The sequence below is a fragment of the Rana temporaria genome, chromosome 8 (assembly GCF_905171775.1).
Source record: "Rana temporaria chromosome 8, aRanTem1.1, whole genome shotgun sequence".
Taxonomy (NCBI): domain Eukaryota; kingdom Metazoa; phylum Chordata; class Amphibia; order Anura; family Ranidae; genus Rana; species Rana temporaria.
Window position 1 is genome coordinate 49802450 of NC_053496.1, and position 20586 is coordinate 49823035.

Genomic DNA, 20586 nt, shown 5'->3' on the forward strand with positions numbered 1-20586 from the left:
TCTGGGGGAGGAGGAGGGAGCGCCACAGTGACATCATGGGCCGCGGTGTGGACTCCCCAAGTGAGAACAGGACACCTGTCAAAGACAGGTATCCTGTCCACCCTTCCCCCATGGGAGAGGAGACAAATGAGTGGAAGTTCCACTTTTGGGTGGAAATCCACTTTAAAACGGAGGTTCACCTTAAAAACATGTATATAACATTACATTCTGCATACTTCCAACATTTACAGTATGCTGTTTTTTTTTTTTTTTGCTGTACATACCGTATTATTGCTATTTTCCACCCGGCTTCCGTGTACTCACTCCCGCGGGAGTAGGCGTTCCTATGCAGAGGTGCAGTGTCATGTGGGACTTCGCCCAGATGATTGACGTCTTGAGAAAAACTTTCCCTCTGCGGATAAGGCGCGTCATGAGTTTCCGAAAGTAGCCGAACTGCGAGTCGGCTCTATACGGCGCCTGCGCAGTCAGCTCTACACAGCTCCTAGTCGGTGCGCAGGCGCCGTATAGAGCCGACTCGCAGTTCGGCTACTTTCGGAAACTCGTGACGTGCCTTATCCGCCGGGGGGAAGTTTTTCTCAAGACGTCAATCATGTGGGCGAAGTCCCACATGACACTGCACCTCTGCATAGGAACGCCTACTCCCGCGGGAGTGAGTACACGGAAGCCAGGTGGAAAATAGCAATAATACGGTATGTACAGCAAAAAAAAAAAACAGCATACTGTAAATGTTGGAAGTATGCAGAATGTAATGTTATATACATGTTTTTAGGGTGAACCTCCGCTTTAATAATAAAATATTTCTTCATGATATTGAAGTAATCTAAAGTACCATGGTAACATTGAGCCAATGTTTTGTTTTCGGATCCAAAGCATGCCAATTAATTTGCTTATGTTTTCTTATATATATTGGCCAAAAATAGGCATTGACTGTAAATAGAAGTCTTCCCGTAAGCATCAACTCAGTATTAAACTTTTTGTGTCACAGATGTGTATGTATACAGCACAGCATAGAAAGCTATGTGGGGAGTAGAAACTCTCTTGCACCAGTTTACCGAATTGTACTCTATTTTGAAGGATATAAAAAAGACTGATTGTGACAATCTAACACCATAAATGTACTCTTGGTATGGTGACACAGCTCTATATCCATTAATACATTGTTAGTTAAATGTATTTTGTTAAATGCAAGTTAAGGTCTTAAAATCCCTGTGCAACAGAGCTTGTGTTGGGAAAGGTAGAAGCAGAACAAGGAGCCATTCAGGTGTGCTGCAGTGCTTCTATGTTAACAAGGAACATGCTGATAGGAGGAGAATGAAGTGACAGAGAGATGAGCTCATCACTGCTTTTCCTTTCATTGTCCTATAACAAGTTGAGGGGAGGAAAAAACCCTGTAGGTGTTAGTGAACTGCAGTAAATAAAACAGCTCCTATATATGCATTTCATCTGTGTACCGTAATTGGCTATTTGTCTGAAGTTTAACATATATTGTCTGCTCTTATGTAGTGTTAGACATCAATGTTATTTTCTAGATGTGTTTGTAACTGAAAATCAATCGATCTGCTTTCAAAATGTCTTCTAGTGTTTTATTCTTTTATCTTGTTCACCCTATTTCCCTTTCTCTCATTTCATACCAGATACCACCCAAAAAGTATCATATACCTTAAATATCCCAGACAGGCTGATTCCAGGAACTGAACGTGCCCACATCATTGTTGTAGGTGAGGACCAAATACTGTAATATCATTTTGTAAGGACATTTATTTTATTTTCTCTCATTATTACAATCCTATTTTGACAGGTGATATCATGGGCAACATCATCGTTAATTTGGAGAATATACTTAATTTACCAGATGGATGTGGGGAGCAGTGTGTATCCAAACTTTCTAGATATTGCTATTCCCTTGAATATCTGCAGAGTACCAATGAACTCACACCTGAAACCAAAAATACGTTTTTGGAGCACATAGTTGAAGGTAAGTTGGGCTTTCCAAAACATGAACTTACTAACAAGGACTACAAAACACTGGACATTCCTTAATTTAATATGGCCTCAGGCCTGGGATATAGTTAGTCGACTAAAATCATGTGAATTTTGTCAATGAAAATATTTTCATTGATGAAATTGCCACCACTGCCTACATGCCTGAGCTAAGGTCAGATATTCTCCAGGAAGTAAAGGTTACATGAATTACATGAATCATCTGCCCTTACTCAAGATGGTCACAGACAGAAATGATAGGGGGTATCTTTTAAAGTGATTTCTAAGCAAAATAAAGCATGGATACATGGATGGGATGGGTGAGTTTGCTTTGAATATTAACAATGAATGAAATAGCTTTTTTGGTTTATAATGTTCAGATGCAGTGTAGTTCTGCTTTAATGAATACTAGGAGAAACACTTTGTCTTTTTAAATATATCATTTTTTTATTATTATTTTTTTTTACTAAATCAGGTCTATGGTAAAAAGATGTGAACATAAAATAGTGGCACTTGCAGAAAAAGGTGTATACAAAAGTGAGCGGGATCTAGATTAGACAGTTCAAGCTTGTGGTTTAAAGTATAACTAAAGGCATAACATTTTGACTTTTGCACAGTGGAGAGGGATTAGAACCCCTTTCACGTTTGAGTTGCTGTCTATGCCATGGGTGCCCAACCAGTGGTCCGGGGACATTTATTTGTACACGTGTGTTAATCTCACTGTAATTAATATTTGGCGTGGAAAATACCCCACCTTCCGGGGGCCAAATGTGGCCCACGGAGCCCTCTCATGTGGCCCTCGGCCTCCTGCTCTGAGTTAGCAGGTTGGGAAGCCCAGATCACGGGTTGCTGACCCTCCATCCAGATCAGCAGTTTTGTGAATGAAGCTGCTGGTAGAGGAAACAAGCACTGAGCCATAGACTTCTGTTATTACCTGCAGGTTTTTTGCGCTTTCAGAAAGTGCGCCACACCTGCACGATATAATAGAAGTTTACGGCAAAGTGCAGCTAACCCACAGAAAATCTACAGGTGCACTGATCTGCACCCACGGTTTGGGCAAATCGCAGTGCATCAGTGTGAAAGCAGCCTTAGGCCCCTTTCACATGATCGGTCTGACTCAATCAGACTTAATATTCACCTCTATGGAGCAGCAGATGTAAACAGACTTGTGCCTTTTTACATCCGCTTACCTAAAAAATAATAGAAATGGATCTGCCCCCTTCTGTCTGGGTGAATCGGATTGGATCAGAGGGCCCATAGAGTAGAGTGGGCTGTGTCCGTGGACACGGACCTGTCATCCTCCCGCTGCGCTCATTGTGGCTCACGATCAGTTACCAATTTGCTTAGGTGGCCCTTGGCCTTCAAAAGGTTAGGCACCCCTGGTCTATGCCCTCATTAGGGGGATTTGTTATCTTTATTTTTCCTGTTTACTGTGATCACCAGGAGTGAAAGTGAATGAAAATCCCACATTTTGGCTTTTCTCAAAACAGGAATAGAGGGGAAATCTCCAAATTGGGACACTAGTTCTGGTTAAAACCAGGGTTTCCCTCATGTTTCAGGGATTTCCCCTCAGTTTTACTGTGGAACAGGATGTAAAGGGAAATTTCCCCTCAATTGACATAGATGGCAAAAAACAAAAAAAACAAGGATATTATAACTCTCCCTTCAGTTTGTGATATAAGGAGGAATATGGGTGTCAATGATTTCATGGAGTGCTGTGTTATCTCTGACTTGTCAACATAACATTTTGTATAGACTACAATATCAAACACACCACTTTCTCTCTGCAGGTTACCAAAAACAGCTAACATTCAAAAATGAGACTGGGGGATTTGCTACCTTTCCTGGCGGTTTTGCTAACCAATGGTATGTATTTATTGAGCAACTAAAAACAGAAATTGCATCTTTTGTTCTATTTTGATAAAGAATACATACATTTTTGTCTAAAAGAAAATACCGGTATGTGAAAGAAAATATTCTCATGTTTAGGATTTTACATTGAATTGGATAACTATGATTTTCTTTTTCTTAATAGCAAATGTTGGCTTAGAATTTTTTGCTTTTTAAATGAGATCAAGGATGCTTGAACCTAAGGTGTCCTTAGGGACCACTGATGTCATTAGGAATCCCCACCGCTTATGCAGAGGGTCAGGGATAGCAATGGCATCACCCATACTTTTTCTTTATATACAGTAGCTGATAGAAACTCAGGGAGCTGTCATATGAATGAATGAATGAATGACTTGTATAGCGCAACTCATGCAAACTGAATCGCCATGGCCATTAGTAGTGTTTGGATGGGTCAAGTTCACCAGGTCATTATTTTTTCTTTTGGCAAATCAGCAGGTGGCGGTTATCGAGATTGGATATGGATTTACGAGGGACTTTTTTGGAGGAATTTTTACTTTATTATTAAAGGGATTATTTCTAGGTTACAATTTTTTGAATGAGTAGTGGTACTTTGGACCGATATTCATTCATATAAGGAGGGGACTGGTATCTGGGGGCCCCCTTATTATTAAAGGGGGCTTCCAGATTACAAAAAGCCCCCCATCTGCAAACCTCCACAACCACTGGTCAGGGTTGTGGGGAAGAGGCCTTTGTCCTCCTTAACATGGCACTCCCCCATGTTGATGTCATGAGGACAGGTATGGTTTAGGAAGGAGGGTACATTCTCATCCCCACTTTCCTGGCCAGCCAGGCTGCATGCTCTGGACTTTTAGGGCATCTCACTTTTTTTTGTGTGTGCATGTGTGAGGTACCCTCCTAAAATCAGGCTGAAGCAGAAGTTAGAAGCTGATTGGCTACCATGTACAGCTGCACCAGATTTTGCACTCTCCAGTTGTAGTAAATCAACGTTTATGTGTCCATGCAAAGCGCCCTTCAGTTTTAGTAATACAAGTCCCATGCACCTTCTTAAAAGAATTGTTCAGCCAGTGGAAGACACGTGGACTCCACACAGATAAAAAACTCACCAGAGCTTAAAGCCTCGTACACACGCTTAGATTTTCGGACGGCTGAATGTCTGATTTTTGTGGCATTTTAGTCTCATGTCGAAAGTAAAGCGGTTACTAACAATATGAAAATTTTCGTATGCCAGAATACAACATCAGAAGTGATGTAACGTGTTGAATAATTTTGTATGTATTCTTTTGAGCATGCATAGTCTTGCTGTTACGATTTTTTTCCGTACGAAAACTGTACTAATGAAACGAAAATCGGATGTTGAGTTCACATCTAATTAAAACTTTATAGTATGCACATCCATCTTTTGTCTGATGAAAAAGTGAAAGCGCAGTGACATACAACACGTACGTCGGCACTATAAAAGGGAAGTTCCATTCGAATGGCGCCACCCTTTGGTCTTGATTATGCAAATTTCCCTTTTCATAACTTGCTTCTGAGCATGTGCGTTTTCTCTTCCGTTCATAGACGGACACAGCCTTCTTTGACATTAGGGTTATGCTTCTTCCTACCAGGAGAGTTTAGGCAGAATTTAACAGCACTTAAAGTGTTAAAACATTTCCTTCGTGCCGCTCCTCCCAGGGGGCGTGGCTCCCCCAGGCATAACCCACACCCTGCTCTAGGAGCCTCAGTCTTTTTCTGCCTAACAACAGGAGAGGAGTCAGGCACTTCTGGAGTCCTGTACTCTGGAGTTTTTTTCTTGCGATTTTTTTTCGCTTTTATTATTTTGTTCCTGCATTTTTGAATCCTGTGATTCTTCTATCAACAGCCGACTGGGTGACAGGCTGGGTCCTTGACCCTTGTAGTCCCCCCATGTTCGGCCATCGAGCGTGTGCCGGCCCTTAGCTCAGCTTTGGGACGTCCACGACAGGCCCCGTTGCTCCAGGGGCGGCCGGGGAACTTCGGTTCTAGGGCACACATATGACCGGTCTCTATGGCCTTGTCACAGTGTGTCTGGCCCACAGCCATGCCGTTTACGGACGTTGGTTCTGTCTGGGATACCTCCAGCCGGGTAGTCGCAGGACGGGTAAGTAGTGGCCCCTTACTTAGGTAAGTGGTCTGGCTGGAATGTTCCCAGGGGAGGTCGACTGAGGGTTTTATCCCTGCTTTCCTCTCTCCCTTATTCCTCTCCCTCCTTCCCTTGTGGGTAGCGGCTGCGACTTTTTTTTTTCTGGGGCTCATATACACCCTGACCCGTGTGTGTAGCGGGGGCTGTGTGTTGTCACTACAGAGGGCTGTGGTGTTCACTACAGGGCCTTTCATGTGTGTTGTGAGGTGATTTTTGTGTCCTGACATTTGCTGTGTCACTGTCTTTTTAAATGCTGCGCAACGGCCGCCATTTTACCGGAGCCCCGCTCTATATAGCTCGGCGGCCATTTTCCTGTGGTCCTATGCTGTTTTCTCAGCATTCGGCGGCCATCTTGCTTTTTCGTCTGCCTCGTGTGACGGCTTTGGCGCTGCAAAAGACCGCGGATCTGTCTGAGGAGAAGACAGACACAGCGCTGCACGGCTTCTCAGCACACCTTGTCCTTCTCGTACCGCGGTGCACCGGGTGGGGTGGTGAGTACCAGGGGCCCCCATACTCTGCATAGCAGCAAGGAGGTGACCAGTGGGGTTTTTTTGTCCTGCTTTGCAGGGTGGGTGACTCAGCGCTGACACTATGGAACCTGAGCCAGGTCTCCCTCTCCAGCTATGCCTGAGTTAACCCTTAACGTCCCTTCCCCTGCCACATCTGTTATGTTGGCTGTCCTGGGTTTCTTGCCAGGTTTGAAGCAGCTAGTGCCCGGATGGGGGGTAAAAAGCGCCCCCTCCCTGAGCCTGCTTCTGGGGATGTCTCTAACACAGAATCGCTGTTTTTCTGGTTCTGTTATGTCAGAGGCTGCGGGCTTAACCCACATGGATAGTAAGGATGACTCTGCTGCAGAGTCAGTTGCTGGCAAGAATTTGTTGGAGCTCTTGTTTCTGCAGTGCGTGAGACTCTAAAAATTGAGGATGTGGTGGAGACACCACTGTGTCAGTAACTTTTGGGTTCCGCAGACCGCCACGCACCGCTGAAGTGTTTCCTTGTGTTCCTTATTTGGACAATGTGTTATACAAGGAATGGGATGCACCGCAAAAAGTTTGTCAAAAAACTTTGCAACCCGTTACCCCCTTGAGGGGGACTTTTAAAAAAAGAAAAAAAAAAAGTTGGTCTCTCCTCCGCCAGTGGACCCCCCTGTGTCCAGACTGTGCAAAGGCCACCACGTTGCCTGTGGAAGGGGCTCCTGCATTTCAGGATCCCGCTGATAGGAGAGTGGAGGCCGTGGCCCGCTCCCTATTCACGGTGGTGGATTCGGCGGTGAGGCCGGCTCTGGCCAGGGCCCTGGTCAGGCCCCGACTGAAAGGGCGAAGCTCCTGCTGCAGGAGCTGGAAGAAGGGGACGCTTCCGAGTCCTCTAGGGACCTGGCTGAACAATTGGTTCAGGGTCAGAAATTTCTCTGCGAGGCGGCCATGGATACGATCCGAGGCTTCCGTCTATGCAGTGGTTCTGCGCCGCCTTGTGTGGCTGAAGAGCTGGTCTGCGGACTAGTCCTCTAAGGAGGCCTTGGTGATGGCCTTTAAGGGTGAACGGTCCTTTTGGGACTTCCCTGAATGGCATCATTGAGGCTGCTACGGGTGGTAAGCGCATGCTGTTCCCACAGTCTGGGAATGGCTAGGGACCTCGCCCTGTGCAAGGACCCTCCTTGACTACCTCCGAGTGTTTTTTTTTTTCGCCCGTCCTGTGCGGTGGGGGTAGGTCTACATGGTGCTTAAATCCCCGCCGCGGGGAAGCAGCGCACCTGATACCGCATACCTGCTTCCGCCTGAAGGTCTGCTCCCGCCCGTGTCTCGGGTGGGAGACTGGCTTCGCACATTCGTGGCTCGGTGGAGGTCTCTCCTCTACGACCGTTGGGGTTGCGAAGTGGTTTCCTTGGGGTACAAGATTGAGTTTCTCTCTTGTCTGCCAAACAGTTGTTTTCCCTCCGGCCTCCTCCGGTTCGCCGGTTGGCTCTGTCAGGGGCTGTCCAGGATCTTCTGGTCAGGGGAGTGATTGTGCCAGTTGCCTCGTTGGAACGGTCTCAGGGGTTTTACTCCATTCTGTTTGTGTCCCCATGGAGGATGGGGCCCGGTCAATCCTGGGCCTCAAGTCCCTCGTTTGTTTTGTCAAGGTGCAAACTTTCAGGTGGTGTCGATTCGCTTGGTAACAGCGGCACTCCATCAGGGGGATTTTCTGGCATCCTTGGATGTCATGAACGTGTACCTGCATGTTCCCATATCCTCTAAGCACCAGAGATTCTGTGCTTTGCGGTCGGGGGGACCATTTTCAATTGGTATCCTTCCCATTCGGCGGATTTTCACCAAGATGCTTGTCCCGATACTGGCCTGGCTGTGACAGCAGGGGTTTGTTATCATGGGATGTCTGGACGACATTCTCCTACGAGCTTCTTCGAGCTCTGCATTGGTGGAGCCGTGTCTATCAGGTGTCAGGCTCTCTGAGTGTTCGGCTGGTTTCTGGATTGTCCTGAAATCAGGGTTGATTCCGTCTCAGGGACTTGAATACCTGGGACTAGTCCTGGATTCCGCCGGGGCGGGAGTGTTTTTCTCCTAACGGAAAAACTTCAGACTCTGCTATCTGCTGTGCAGCAGTTGCCGACCCAGAAGCGATCATCTCTGCGATTCTGCAGGAAGGTTCTGGGTCCGTTGGTGGCCTCTTTCGAGGCGGTTCCTTATGTCTGATTCCACGCCAGGGTACTACGGAGGGAATTGCTGTCACGATGGGACAAGCTTCCGTCATCTCTGGATTACCAGATTCAATTGAGTCATCTGCTCATGTCTCCCCTGGTGTGGTGGCTGGCGTTTCCGGTGCTTCGGGCCGGAAAGTAGTTTTTCTGCAGGCCGATGGACAGTGGTCACGACGGATGCCAGCCTCTCCGGTTGGGGAGGGGCGCTTGGGGCACCCAGTCAGCCCAGGGGCACTGGACTCAGGTGGAGTCCTGCCTACTGATCAACATTCTGGAGCTCCGAGCAATCAAGCTTTGCTTTGCCAGGTGGTCCCTGGATCTACAGGGCCGACAGGTCGGGATCCTGTCCGATGACGCCACAGCCGTGGCGTAGGTTGATCATCAGGGAGGCACACGGAGTTCTGTTGCAGCGACGGGGGTCGCGCACATCCTTTTCGGTGGGCCAAAGGGTCCGTTCCGGCTCTATCGGGGAGTTGATCTTCTGTTACAGGGTCCGATCTTCCACCCTGTTTCACAGCTACCGGCTTTAGCGGTGTGGCTGTTGAGAGCCAGGGGCTGAAGGACCGAGGCCTATTGGGCTCGGTGGTCTCTACCGTGCTGCGTGCACGTAAGTCTACCTCACGTAGGATTTCCCATCATACATGGAAGGCCTACATCTCTGTGTGTGAGGAGATGAAATGGCACCCTCGTACATACGTGGTGTACAGGGTTCTGCTGTCTTTACAGCAGGGAGTGGTTCGGGCTCTCGCCTTAAGTACGCTTAGGAGCCAGATTTCTGCTCTGGCTGTTTTTACTTGCAGCGACCCTTGGTGTCGCACTCCTGGGTGCGTACGTTGGGTCAGGGGGTCTGGCAGGTGGCCCCTCCGGTGCGCCCTCCATTACCCCCATGGGACTTGAATCTAGTCTTTTCGGTGCTTCGGGATGCTCCCTTTGAGGACATTCGGGAGATTTTTTGTTTATTGTCACAAAAGGTGATTTTATTTCTGGTAGTGATTACCTCGATCAGACGTGTGTCTGTCTGATCTGGCGGCCTTGTCTTGCAAGGCTCCCTACTTGGTCATCCGTAAGGATGAGGTGGTGCTGCGGCTGCAGCCGTTTTTTCTCCCTAAGGTCATTTTGGGTTTTCACATTGATGGGGACATTGTTCTTCCATCCTTATGTCCTTGGCCGAAATGCCAAGAGGAGGCCACTTTGCATCCTCTGGATGTGGTTCGGGCCCTACGAGTGTACTTATATGTTACGATTCCGTTCCGGAAGTCGGACTCACTGTTCGTGTCGGTGGCTGGCCCTACAAGAGGGCCTAGCAGTCTCGTCGGCCACCGTTCCTACGTGGGTCCGACGGATTGTGCTTCAGGCTTATGCCCTAAAGGGGCGTGCGCCCCCCTTTCGGGTTATGGCGCATTTGACCAGGGTGATCGGGGCCTCTTGGGCTTTCCGGCATCATGCCTCTGTGTTACAGCGGTGTTAGGATGCATCCTGGTCGTCAATCCACGCTTTTTCAAAGTTTTACGAGGTGGATGTGTGTGCATCTTTTGATGCCTCCTTCAGCCGCAGGTGTTACGGGCGGCAGTTTGTGATTGGAGTTTCTCAGTCGAGCAACTCCGGTTTTTGTTTGGGGTGTAACCTGGTTTGCTGTGTTGTTTTCCCACCCCTCAAATTTTTTTGACACTGCTTGGGGACGTCCCTAATGTCAAAGAAGGCTGTGTCCGTCTATGAACGGAAGAAAAAATAGGATTTTTGTACTCACCATAAAATCCATTTCTCTGAGTTCATAGACGGACACAGCACCCACCCCTCCTTGGTTTGTACTGCTTGTTACGGACTGAAGCTCCTAGAGCAGGGTGTGGGTTATGCCTGGGGGAGCCACGCCCCCTGGGAGGAGCGGCACGAAGGAAAGGTTTTAACACTTTAAGTGCTGTTAATTTCTGCCTAAACTCTCCTGGTAGGAAGAAGCATAACCCTAATGTCAAAGAAGGCTGTGTCCATCTATGAACTCAGAGAAATGGATTTTACGGTGAGTACAAAAATCCTATTTTTTTCCCCATCGTTCAAGCCTACACATGACCATTTTTCACGACAAGAAAAACGGCGACGTGAAAAACGTCGAGAAAAAATAGAGCAGGTTCTAAATTTTTAATGCCCATTTTTCTTGTCGAGAAAAATGCTCTGGAGACTACACACGATCGTTTTTAATGACCAATCTCGTCATTAAAAACGGTCATGTGTACGCGGCATAAGAACTGATAAGCTGCAATACAGTATAATAATAGTTTTCTATTGGGTTTAATGACACTTTAACCACTTCCTGACGGCCGTACGACTGTGGCGATCTGTGCGGCCAATGAGAGATGATCTCATATGTAAACATATGAGATCATTTCTCATTGCCGGCTCTCACAGACAGCGGTGCAGCGGAGAGAGGAGACCGATCTGTGTCTCTTGTACATAGAAACACAGATCGGTCACCTCCCCCAGTCACCCCCCTTCCCCCACAGTTAGAACACTATATAGGGAATACATTTAACCCCTTCCTCACCCCCTAGTGTTAACCCCTTCCCTGCCAGTCACATTTATACAGTAATTAGTGCATATTTATAGCACTGATTGCAGTATAAATGTGAATGGTGCCAAAAATGTGTCAAAAGTGTCCGATGTGTCCGCCATAATGTCGCAGTCGCAATAAAAATCGCAGATCGCCGCCATTACTAGTAAAAAATAAATAATAAAAAATTATAATTCTGTCCCTTGTTTTGTAGGCGCTATAACTTTTGCTAAAAATATGTAGAATACGTATCGGCCTAGACTGAGGATAAAAAAAAAAAAATTGAGCTATTTATTATAGCAACAAGTAAAAAATTATTATTATTTTTTTCAAAATTGTCGCTCGATTTTTGTTTATAGCGCAAAAAAAAAAAACGCAGAGGTGATCAAATACCAACAAAAGAAAGCTCTATTTGTGGGAAAAAAAGGACGTCAATTTTGTTTGGGAGCCACGTCGCACGACCGCGCAATTGTCAGTTTTTTTTTTTTTTATTTTATTTTTTTTTAAAGTGTATTTTGTGCGTGTACTCGAGAGAGGAGCCGGACTGCAGGAGTTGGGAGTAGGCAGGCCTCCCCCAGAGGCAATCTGCCATCTTTCTCCATGCCCCGGGTGGCAATGGCGGGTGTGTGAGGGGGGTCCTCCCACACAGCCCGCCCTACCTGCTCCGCTTTGAAGCCCAACGGGGCAGAGGGACTCCCTATAAGGGAGTGAGAGGATTAGCCAGCTCAACCAGCCCCATTAGTCCTTCACCTCTCTTTTAGAGACCGCGTGGTCAAAGTGCGTGTGTTAACCCAATTTAGAGTGCGTGTGTAAGTGTGGTGGTTTTTGTGGGAGGGGGGTGGGCGTACTAAGCACAGGCTTACCTTGCATAGCACACCCACCGGGAGCCGGGCTGAGACCACCAAACTCAATTCACATGAAGCCGAGACCGGGATCCGAACCTCTAGCTGCAGAGGTGAATGGCTTGTCAGCACAGTGCCAATCGCGTTGAGCCACCGCAGCTCCCTCGCAATTGTCAGTTAAAGCGACGCAGTGCCGAATCGCAAAAAGTCCTCTGGGCAGGAAGGGGGTTTAAGTGCCCAGTAAGGAAGTGGTTAAAAGGGGATTACCAAGCAAAGTAAAAATCAATTGCCTATACATTGTGATTCTAAATAAAACAGATCTGTAATTTTATTTTATATAGCATCTCCTAAGCCATAGTTTTGAAACTAACTTTGTTTTCAGTTATCAGTTATCATTATTAACATACCCACACTACTGTATGTTTTCAGTTTTTACTTTTACTTACATTGGCCCGGATTCAGAGAGCAGTTACGACGGCGTATCTCCGGATACGCCGTCGTAACTCTTGAGTTGCCAGGTCGTATCTATGCGACTGATTCATAGAATCAGTTACGCATAGATTTCCCTAAGATCCGACTGGCATAAGTGTCTTACACCATCGTATCTTAGGCTGCATATTTACGCTGGCCGCTAGGTGGCGCTTCCGTAGATTTACGCGAGGAATATGCTAATTAGGTAGATAGGCCGATTCAGAAACGTACGTCCGCCCGGCGCATTTTTTTGCGCCGTTTATGTTCGGCTTTTTCCAGTGTAAAGTTACCCCTGCTATATGAGGGATATCCTATGTTAAGTATGGACGTCGTTCCCGCGTCAAATTTTGAATATTTTACGTCGTTTGCATAAGTCGTTCGCGAATAGGGCTTTACGTAAGTTACGTTCACGTCTTAAGCATTGACAATTTACGGCGTAATTTCGAGCCGTTCGTAAAAAAAAGTCAAATACGCGGGGTCACATGTAATTTAAATAAAACACGCCTACATCATCCACATTTGAATTAGACGGGCTTACGCCGGACCACATACGTTACGCCGCCGTAACTTAGGGCGCAAGTTCTTTCTGAATACGGAACTTGCGCCCTAATTTACAGCAGCGTAACGTATCTGAGATACGTTACGCCCGCCAATAGACACACCAATGTATCTGAATCCGGGCCCCTGACTTTTTTTATTCATTATGGCTATTGCTCTCTCATTTAGATGATGCTATACAGCTGTGGCCAAAAGTTTTGAGAATGAGACAAATATTAATTTTCACAAAGTCTGCTGCTTCAGATCTTTTTTGTCAGATGTTACTATGGTATACTGAAGTATAATTACAAGCATTTCATTATTGCCAATCACATTAAGTTTATGTTTATGTAGTCAATATTTGTAGTGTTGACCCTTCTATTTCAAGACCTTATGGCAAGGTGCTCCATCATGCTGGAAAAGACATTGTTCCTCCCCAAACTGTTCTTGGATGATTGGGAGAAGTTGCTCTCAGAGGATGTGTTTGTACCATTTTTTATTCATGGCTGTGTACTTGGGCTGAAAATTGTGTGTTTTTACGGCCATTTGCCGCAATTTTGATGCAATTTCAAGAAACGCCTGTGTAAACTTGAGGTCTATGGACCTCAACTCGCATCAAAGTTGGACCAAAGTAGTACAGGGAGTCGGTGCGACTTGAAGTCGCACAGATATGAATGGTTATCATTGGGAATCATGGGGTAAGACTTGTCATGCGACTCTGATGTCCAAAGTCACAGGAAAAGCCACGCAAGTGTGAAAGGGCCCTAAGGCAAAATTGTGAGTGAGCCCACTCCCTTGGCTGAGATGCAACCCCACACATAAATGGTCTCAGGATGCTTTACTTTTGCCATGACACAGGACTGATCATAGCGCTCACGTTATCTTCTTCGGATAAAGGGTTTTTCCGGATGGCCCAAACAATCAGAAAGGGGATTTATAAGAGAAATTACTTTACCTCAGTCCTCAGCAGTCCAATCCCTGTACCTTTGAAAGAATATCAGTCTGTCCCTGATGTTTTTATTGGAGAGAAGTGGCTTCTTTGCTGCCCTTCTTGACACCAGATCATCCTCCAAAAGTTTTCGCCTTACTGTGTGTGCTGGTGTACTCACACCTGCCTGCTGCTATTCCTGAACAAGCTCTGCACTATAGAAATTGTAACTGTTTTTAGAAATGCTTTTATTTTTAAATGGAGCCTCTCTTCTCCTGCAGGATCACAGCCTTGGTAATTAAGGCTCTTAATTGTGCTCGGCAGTTTATCCACGTAGATGAGAAGGACATTCAGAAAGCTATCCAATGGCTGGAAAGTATACAGTTACCCAGTGGATGTTTTCATGGTTCTGATACCTATTTCTACAATGACATAGACGTGAGTAATTCAGATCTTCTGTACTAATATCTTGACACGTACTGTATCTTATAAATCTTTAATTCTCTCACCATGTGGGAAATATGTATGCGCTTACGGCAAATCGCTACTATTTGCCTGGATGTCTCTGGTGTCTATAAATTCCTTTCGGCAGGGCTTTTTTTCAGGGGGAACTTGGGGGAACTCGGTTTCACCACCTCTGGCTCAGACCCTTTGGTGCCTGCTCACCACAATCACTTGTAAACACAGAAGTCTGGTTTCTGTGTTTACAAGTGACAGCTCTGCACTCTGTATGTAACCCCCTGAATTCTGCACTGTATGGAATGCAATCCTGGTATTTAATGCCCCTTTAAGACCCTTCTACTGTTTGTGAAATATGAACGGGGTCGTGGTTGAGTTCCTGCACCTATTTTCTGAGAAAAAAAGCTCTGCCTTTCGGTAATAAGGAATGAATATGCAACCAGCAAAGTCAAAACCAGAACACCCTATTCACATATTTTTTTTCAAGTCATGAAGTACTGAACCCAACAGATTGACATCGAAACAACTAGGCTTAGACTTCAGGAGTAGAACTTAGCGATAGCAGTCTCCATATTTTTGTCATCACAAGTTTTTTGGAATCCTTCCTGCCTGCAATATGTATATTAACCTTCTGTTAGTAAATGTCAGTGATCTGCTAGAAGATGTGAGAAATATGAAGGCATAGCTCCCCACTGTCCCTGATCAAGAACAAAGTCCCTCTTTCCTCCTCAATTGTCCCTCATTTTGGTCTGATCTATATACCGTATTTATCGGCGTATACCCCGCACTTTTTTCCCCTTAAAATCAGGGGAAAATCGTGGGTGCACGATATACGTCGATACCCGCTTCCCGCGCTGTGTTTGAACGCCGCCGCCGACATATACCGAGCGCAGTACACTCGGGTACACTCGGCCAGGCTCGGCTCTGCTCGCGGTCACGCCCTGTGCCGCCTCCTAGCCATTATGCGAGAGGAGCCGAGCGTGCCCGAGTGTACTGCGCTCGGTATATGTCGGCAGCGGCGTTCAAACACAGCGCGGGAAGCGGGGATCGGCTCAAAAACAGCGCAGGAGAAGTGGGGAGGACACCACCAGGGCCGCAGACGGACGCCGGACCGGACGAGGCCGCCGATGGACGCCGGGCAAGACACCAAAACTGTAAGTAATTCATTTTTTTTTTCCAGGAATTTCCCTTCTAGATCAGGGGTGCGCGCTATACGCCGGTGTGCGCTATAGGAAGATAAATACGGTAGTTAAATATAAAATGCACTATTTATAGTTCAAAAAGTGTTTCCCAGTGCTAAACGTTTCATCCAGTTTCTAAATTTCTGCATTGGTAAATTTTACAAGCCAGTATAAAGGAATACAGGCAGTCCCCAAGTTACATACATCCAACTTACAAACAACTCCAGACAACAGGAAGTGAGAGGAAATCTACCCCTAGGAAGGGAAATTCACTCCTGTAATGCCTTGTAGACATGATTGGAATTTCCGATGGAAAAAGTCAGACGGATTTTTTTTATCGGATATTCCGACCGTGTGTGCCCCATCAGAAATTCCGTTCGTTTGTATGGAACTCTGATGGAGAAAAAATAATGCATGCTCAGAATCAAGTCGACGCATGCTCGGAAGCATTGAACTTCTCGAATTGTCGTAGTGTTGTACGTCACCACGTTTTGGACGGTCAGAGTTTGGTGTGTACGCAAGACAGCTTGAACGGAATTCCTTCAGAAAAATCCATCGGAGTTTATCCCGCTGGAAATTCAGATCGTGTGTACGGGGCATATGAGTTATAATGCTTTATCACCAATCCTTGTTTCCATGACAATACAACATTTTCAAAATCCAATTGTCACAGGGACAAAAAGTGAGGTGAAATCTTCTGAACAGGGTACACAAACAACAAAACAAACATTGCAGGGGTGTTACCCCTTCCCTATGCTATAACACTTTAAAAATATGTTTTTGGCTGGAGTTACACTTAAAATATTTACCTGTTTCAACGTATATACAAATTCAACTTAAGAACAAACCTACAGACCCTATCTTGTTCGTAACCCAGCAGGGGGTGTGTCCTATCTATGCCTACATACTTTTGCTAATAGGTGTCCCTTGTTCCCTTCTCAAAAAAGTTGGGTGGTATGTAAAGGGTAAACATGGCTTACAACATCCAGACACAAAGTCCTTTATTAAAAAAATGTGAAATCCCCAAAAATGTCCCACAGTGTAAAACCCAATGCTTCATTAGCAACCACTGACGACAGGAAGCTGTCTTGTTCATCAATGCTGAATGTCCTAAAAGTGTGGCGCTCAAAAAAAACATCCAGAGCTACGCCTAGCGATAACTCACATTTATGGATTTTTCCTCATAGAAACAATACAAACCTACAAATACTGGCACAGCCTACAAAGATAAAGGTGTTCTCCCCTTGGAAACAACACAGAATCCAAAACCAGGAGGGGTTGTAAAGGTTCCTTTAACCACTTCCTTACTGGGCACTTAAACCCCCTTCCTGCCCAGAGGACTTTTTACAATTCGGCATTGCGTCGCTTTAACTGACAATTGCGCGGTCGTGCGACGTGGCTCCCAAACAAAATTGACGTCCTTTTTTTCCCACAAATAGAGCTTTCTTTATCGTACATCACGGGACACAGAGTCTTAATCATTACTATCTGGGTTATATTCCACCATCAGGTGCTGGACACTGGTGTAATCAATTAGAACAGGAAGTTCCCTCCCTATATAACCCCTCCCATACTGGGAGCACCTCAGTTTTTTCACCAGTGTCTAAGGTGTTGGTCACGAATTAACATGTGCTCTGAGGAGCTCCACTGGAGGGATCCATGCTGGATGTAAAAAGCCTCCATAAAATCCGGATCCGTCCAAGGTGCTTCATAGCCAAAGTGGACGGTACCCGGGCCTCGGTACGAAGAACGAGGTTTTGCCTATAATGCTTCTCTCTGAGAGCTGGACCCTGGGTTCCAGTACATTGGTCGATGTCAAAGACCAAATATTTTTTCTGTTGCCAGGGTGCTATATAGGTCCAGGGGAGAGGTGACCTGCTATGGACCCCAGTCCCTGAAGGTCTGAGACGAAGCCCGCGTTGAGGGGTGAAGGCTGGGCCTCTTGCTTTGCAATACCCTGCAGCGTGGAAAGGTAAGCGGAGGTACCTACGGGACTTGGTCTGACAGTGGGTTCTCCATTGGGGATTATGGATCTCGCCTATTTTATGCTTCTATGCATGGGCAACTTAACCACAAAGTCTTTTGAGACAGGATGGCTCTGGCACCCATATACCTCCCCTAGTGGGTCCTAGTCCTCCGCTGAAGGGGCTATTGGGTCTTGCCTATAATGCATGTGTGCCTTGGCAAAGAAACCACTATGTCTGTTGAGACAGGATGGCTGTAATACCCATAGATCTCCCATTCAGAAGGTTGGTACCCCTACATGAGTATGTCTTATCTGTTTTCCACGAAGGGCCCTAAGAGGACATGCCGGGTGTTTCGCTTGCCATGCTTTCCAGAAACAGAAGCTCAAGGTTAGCTGATCTAGGGTGCGGCTTACTGCCTCCGCTTCAGGCTCTGCCACGATGGGGGGGGTCCCTCGTAGTCTCTACGGCTCCTTGGGGGATCTCCCTCTCCCCCCGCCTCCACCATTCCCCTACGTGCGCGTGCGTGAGAGGGGCGCGCTTTGAAGGCGGGGGGACGATGTGGTTGCCAATGGCGCACGTGCGCCGGCTCATGGTGCAGACGCAGGGCGGCCCCTTCAAAAGGCCCAGACGTCAGAGAAGCCAGGGGGACATGGTAGCTTGAGCACGTAAGCACCTTGTGGAAATTGGATACAGATTCATTTAAGACACCTACTCGGCATCTAGCTGTGTTAGCAAGAATTATTTGCTAGACTAAGTTCAGCTGTTGATGCACCAGGGTTAAAGTTCCTCTGCTTTTTGCTTAGGACTCTTTTGTCTCCCCGTAAAAGAGGGTTCAGGGGTAGGAAGGGGTATCACCACCTAAATCTGGTGGCCCTTTTTATCATGCTTGCATGATACTATCCTCCCCTGTAGAGACTTAAGATAGCTCACATGATTAGCTATCAGCCGCCCTGTCAGGCATGAGCCTCCCCCAACATTGTAGCACTCTGCATATGTTTTGTTGCATTGCATGTATAGGTCTATAAGAGGTTAACTGCTATATTCACAGCAGCCTCACAAGCAGAAAACAGGGTGTGTCCCTTTCCCTGCTCTAAATCCTCAAACAAGGGATTGAAAGACCTGAGGATGAAGGTTCACTGTCAGTGAACAGATAACAGGTGTTAATGAGGAGAAAACTATCAGAAGCCCCAAAAGCTCTGGTTGAAGCTGCAGTCTTTTCAGAGATCCAAGCTGCATATAACTTCACTTAGCCTAGACGGCCAGAGCCTCTGTCTCTTTAAAGTCCTGATGCTGGTGTTTGCTTCAGGCTAACCGAATGCACAACAGGGGGGGTGCACATTTGCTGCTGTGCACATGGCTAACGTTGCAGGTTTGCGGAGACGCACATCTGCAGAGCATAACTGCCTCTTTACAGTCCACATGTTTGCATGAAGTACATGAGTTTGGAATGTTCAAAATGCATGTGGGGTAAAAACCGGTAACAAAGCATGTTTTATTGTTGATCACATAAAGAGACATGTTATTTTGTTCGTATGATTTTATATGTTCACATAAGGGTGTTTAATCACAGCAAAGTGCCTAAAATCGCATAAAAATGCTTAAGTGCATAAAGATGCGGGATCTCACATGGTTACTTAATAACCCAGGTCCTTGATTACCCAAGGTTATTTAGGTCACACAGAGAGGCTTGTTTCCACAGGAATGCCTAAAATCGCATAAAGATGCTTAAGTGCATAAAGATGCGGGAGCACACATGGTTACCTGATAAACCAGGTCCTTGATTACCCAAAGTTATTTAGGTCAAACAGAGAGGCTTGTTTCCACAGGAATGCCTAAAATCGCATGAAAATGCTTAAGTGCATAAAGATGCGGGATCACACATGGTTACCTGATAAACCAGGTCCTTGATTACCCATGGTTATTTAGGTCACACAGAGAGACTTGTTTCCATAGGCATGTCTAAAATCGCATGGAAATGCTTAAGGGCTTAAGGATGCGACATCACACATGGTTATCTGATAACCCGAGTCCTTGATTATCCAAGGATATTTGGTCGTACGGAGAGGCTTGTTTTATACAGGAGTGCCTGAAATCGCATAAAGATGCGGGATCACACATGGTTACCTGATAACCCGAATCCTTGATTACCCAAGGGTATTTGGTCACACAGAGAGGCGTGTTTCCACAGGAATGCCTAAAATCGCATAAAGATGCTGGAGTGCATAGAAATGCGGAATCACACAGGTTTACCTGACAAACCACAATCCTTGATTACCCAAGGATATTTGGTCACACAGAGAGGCCTTTTTCCACAAAAAGGTCTGAAATCGCATAAAGATGCTGGAGTGCATAAAGATGCGGGTTCACACATGGTTATCTGATTACCCGAGTCCTGGATTACTCAGGCATATTTGGTCACACAGAGAGGTTGTGTCCGCAAAAATGCCAAAAATCGCATTAAAAGGCTTAATTGCAAAAAAAAAATAAAAAATTGCTGGATCACACAGTGGTGCTCGATCATACAAGAATCCTTGGTCCCACAAGGGTACTTGTCCGCACAGGAGTGCTTAAGATGCATAGATGTTGGATCGCATGAAAATTTGCTGAATCGCATAAGAATGCATGTTTGCCTAGAGTTTGACTTAGGAGGCATTATAATTAGGTTTCCTTAATTATACAGGATTCCTTGGCCTTACATAGGCGCATACTTGCTTGCAGGATGCTTGTTCATAGCTCACATGCTATATGTATGCGTGTATACAGCACGCCCCCTTTTTCGTGTGTTTGCGGAAAACATATTCTTATGAACTCACGCTTCTATGAACACACGCTTCCATAGAGGCATATGGCTTTAAAGGTTGCCATATGCACATAGGGGGAGCTATTTGCATGTGTGTTTATTTACAAGGCTGCTAGGGCCCGCCTCTAGCAGGGCTAAAGGCCCCAGGGCTTAG

General features: G+C 46.1%; 1 protein-coding gene across 1 annotated transcript in view; it reads left to right on the top strand.

The window, feature by feature from the left end:
* Window positions 1-20586, top strand: part of LOC120946920 (alpha-2-macroglobulin-like protein 1) — a 174381-nt gene that overhangs the window by 97397 nt on the left and 56398 nt on the right. The window contains exons 23-26 of the mRNA XM_040361744.1: window positions 1635-1718; window positions 1799-1975; window positions 3771-3846; window positions 14307-14463. Coding sequence (XP_040217678.1) covers window positions 1635-1718; window positions 1799-1975; window positions 3771-3846; window positions 14307-14463 — 494 coding nt within the window. The remainder of the gene's footprint in view (window positions 1-1634; window positions 1719-1798; window positions 1976-3770; window positions 3847-14306; window positions 14464-20586) is intronic.